At 66.6% G+C, this 2,961-nt stretch overlaps 1 protein-coding gene across 1 annotated transcript in view; it reads left to right on the forward strand.

The window, feature by feature from the left end:
- CPSF1 (cleavage and polyadenylation specific factor 1) overlaps positions 1–2,961 on the forward strand; it is a 7,855-nt gene that overhangs the window by 1,835 nt on the left and 3,059 nt on the right. Inside the window, exons 9-23 of the mRNA XM_015571374.1 lie at positions 40–133; positions 231–318; positions 407–529; positions 611–662; positions 741–835; positions 904–978; positions 1,065–1,145; positions 1,219–1,308; positions 1,473–1,583; positions 1,657–1,798; positions 1,873–2,051; positions 2,134–2,270; positions 2,347–2,521; positions 2,593–2,799; positions 2,878–2,961. Coding sequence (XP_015426860.1) covers positions 40–133; positions 231–318; positions 407–529; positions 611–662; positions 741–835; positions 904–978; positions 1,065–1,145; positions 1,219–1,308; positions 1,473–1,583; positions 1,657–1,798; positions 1,873–2,051; positions 2,134–2,270; positions 2,347–2,521; positions 2,593–2,799; positions 2,878–2,961 — 1,733 coding nt within the window. The remainder of the gene's footprint in view (positions 1–39; positions 134–230; positions 319–406; positions 530–610; positions 663–740; positions 836–903; positions 979–1,064; positions 1,146–1,218; positions 1,309–1,472; positions 1,584–1,656; positions 1,799–1,872; positions 2,052–2,133; positions 2,271–2,346; positions 2,522–2,592; positions 2,800–2,877) is intronic.

A 2,961-nucleotide genomic window follows, 5' to 3' on the forward strand; every position in this document is an offset into this window, starting at 1 on the left:
TGCTGCTGGGTCCCTGACACCCATCCCCTGCCTCAACAGGCACCCAGGAGGGCGTGCGGATCACTCTTGACTGTGCCCAGGCGGCCTTCATCTCCTACGACAAGATGGTCATCTCCCTCAAGGGCGGAGAGATGTGAGTCCCCCTTCAGGGAGCCCTGTACCCCCAGTGTCGTCGTCCCCCCTGCCCTCACCCTGGGAGCCTTGCCCAGCTCAGCGTCCCCCTCCCACAGCTACGTGCTAACCCTCATCACCGATGGGATGCGCAGTGTCCGTGCCTTCCACTTCGACAAGGCCGCCGCCAGCGTGCTCACCAGCAGCGTGAGTGGGCGCTGCGGGCAGGCTTGGGTCTGGGTCTGGGTCTGGGTCCAGCCCCCTCACCACCACCCCACCCCGCCCCCTCTCTCAGATGGTCACCATGGAGCCTGGGTACCTGTTCCTTGGCTCTCGCCTGGGCAACTCCCTCCTTCTCAAGTACACGGAGAAGCTGCAGGAGGCCCCGGCCAGTGCTGTCCGGGAGGCTGCTGACAAGGTGGGTGCCGGGGGTGTCTGTGGGGACTCTGCCCCTGTGCAGGGTGTCCCCAGGGCTGCTCACCGCCCTCCTGCCTCACAGGAAGAGCCTTTGTCAAAGAAGAAGCGAGTCGACTCCACAGTGGGCTGGTCAGGTGAGGGGTGAGAGGGCAGGGGGCAGGGGCAGTGCTGGGGCCAGAGAACAGGGCATCTCAGCATTCCGTGTGCTGCAGGTGGCCAGTCCGGGCCGCAGGACGAGGTGGATGAGATCGAGGTGTACGGCAGCGAGGCCCAGTCGGGCACACAACTGGCCACTTACTCCTTTGAGGTGAGGTTGTGCCCAGAAGGGGCCCCACCCTGGTGGGCCCACCCGCCTGACCACTGCTCTGCCCTCAGGTGTGTGACAGCATCCTCAACATTGGACCCTGTGCCAATGCGGCCATGGGCGAGCCCGCCTTCCTGTCTGAAGAGGTGCCGGTTTGGGAAGGCGGGTGGGGGCGGCATGCAGGTGGGCGAGGGGCTTGCCGGGGGCCCTGTCCTCACCTTGGCCCCTACAGTTTCAGAACAGCCCCGAGCCGGACCTGGAGATCGTGATGTGCTCTGGCTACGGCAAGAACGGGGCCCTGTCTGTGCTGCAGGTGTGTGGGGGGCAGGCCAGGGTGGGGCCTCCTGGGGACCTGGGTGGTCAGTTGCACCCCATTGTCTTTCCAGAAGAGCATCCGGCCCCAGGTGGTGACGACCTTTGAACTTCCTGGCTGCTATGACATGTGGACAGTGGTTGCCCCTGGGCGCAAGGAGCAGGTGAGTGCACCCCAGGCTGCAAGAAGGCCGTGGGGCGATGGCTGGTGCTGCCTCTATGAGGACGAGGAGGCTGTGCAGGTCCCAGCAGATGCGCCAGAACTTGCTCTGGCTCGGCTGTGGGGCTGGGTGGTGAGGTGTGTGCTCTGCCTGTCCTCCCGTCACAGGAGGAGACCCCTCAGGGCGAGGGCGCGGAGCAGGAGCCCAGCACCCCTGACACAGAGGACGACGGGCGCAGACACGGGTTCCTGATTCTGAGCCGGGAGGACTCCACCATGGTAAGGGGCCTGGCAAAGGGGTGCCGGGGTGGGGCCCCCTGCAAGGGGTGTGCCTCACCACCGTTGCCCACAGATCCTGCAGACTGGGCAGGAGATCATGGAGCTGGACACCAGTGGCTTTGCCACACAGGGTCCCACAGTCTTTGCCGGCAACATCGGGGACAATCGCTACATCGTGCAAGTGTCACCGCTCGGCATCCGCCTGCTGGAAGGAGGTGGGCTCGGCGGGCGGGCAGGTGGGCCGGCTGGCGGGCCGGGGCAGGGTATACTGACTGGCCTGTGTCTACAGTGAACCAACTGCACTTCATCCCTGTGGACCTGGGCTCCCCCATCGTGCAGTGCGCCGTGGCTGACCCCTACGTGGTCATCATGAGCTCCGAGGGCCACGTCACCATGTTCCTGCTCAAGAGCGACTCCTACGGGGGCCGCCACCACCGCCTGGCTCTGCACAAGCCGCCGTTGCACCATGTAGGCCCCTTCACCCCTGGACGCCTTGTCCCCGACCACTGTCCCTGCCCCCCCTGGACCACTGAGCCCCCTCCCCCCACAGCAGTCCAAGGTGATCGCCATGTGTGTATACCGCGACGTCAGTGGCATGTTCACCACCGAGAGCCGCCTGGGCGGGGCCCGCGATGAGCTTGGGGGACGCAGCGGCTCTGAGGCGGAGGGCCCAGGCTCAGAGACCAGGTGTGTGGGGGGCCGGGGTCCTCGGGGCTGGGGTCCCCGGGGCGGGCCACCCCTGATACACGCATCTGCTCCCCAGCCCCACAGTGGATGACGAGGAGGAGATGCTGTACGGGGACTCGGGCTCCCTCTTCAGCCCCAGCAAGGAAGAGGCGCGCAGGAGCAGCCAGCCTCCCACCGACCGGGACCCCACCCCCTTCCGGGCTGAGCCCACACACTGGTGCCTGCTGGTGCGGGAGAACGGAACCTTGGAGGTGGGTGGCGCCCTGTGCCCACGCAGCCGCCCCTCCCCACTTCTGCCTCCACTAACAACCCGCCCCCTTAGATCTACCAGCTCCCTGACTGGCGGCTGGTGTTCCTGGTGAAGAACTTCCCGGTGGGGCAGCGGGTGCTGGTGGACAGCTCGTTCGGCCAGCCCACCACGCAGGGCGAGGCCCGGAAGGAGGAGGCTACGCGCCAGGGGGAGCTGCCTCTCGTCAAGGAGGTGCTGCTGGTGGCGCTCGGGAGTCGCCAGAGCCGGCCCTACCTGCTGGTGAGCACAGGCAGGGCCCCGGCCCCCCATCCTGGGCCTGCGCTGTCCAGGCCCCTGATGACCCGACACCATCCCCAGGTGCATGTGGACCAAGAGCTACTCATCTACGAGGCCTTTGCCCACGACTCCCAGCTCGGCCAGGGAAACCTCAAAGTTCGCTTC

The sequence above is a fragment of the Myotis davidii genome, unplaced genomic scaffold (genome assembly GCF_000327345.1).
Source record: "Myotis davidii unplaced genomic scaffold, ASM32734v1 scaffold1509, whole genome shotgun sequence".
NCBI classification, from domain to species: Eukaryota; Metazoa; Chordata; class Mammalia; order Chiroptera; family Vespertilionidae; genus Myotis; species Myotis davidii.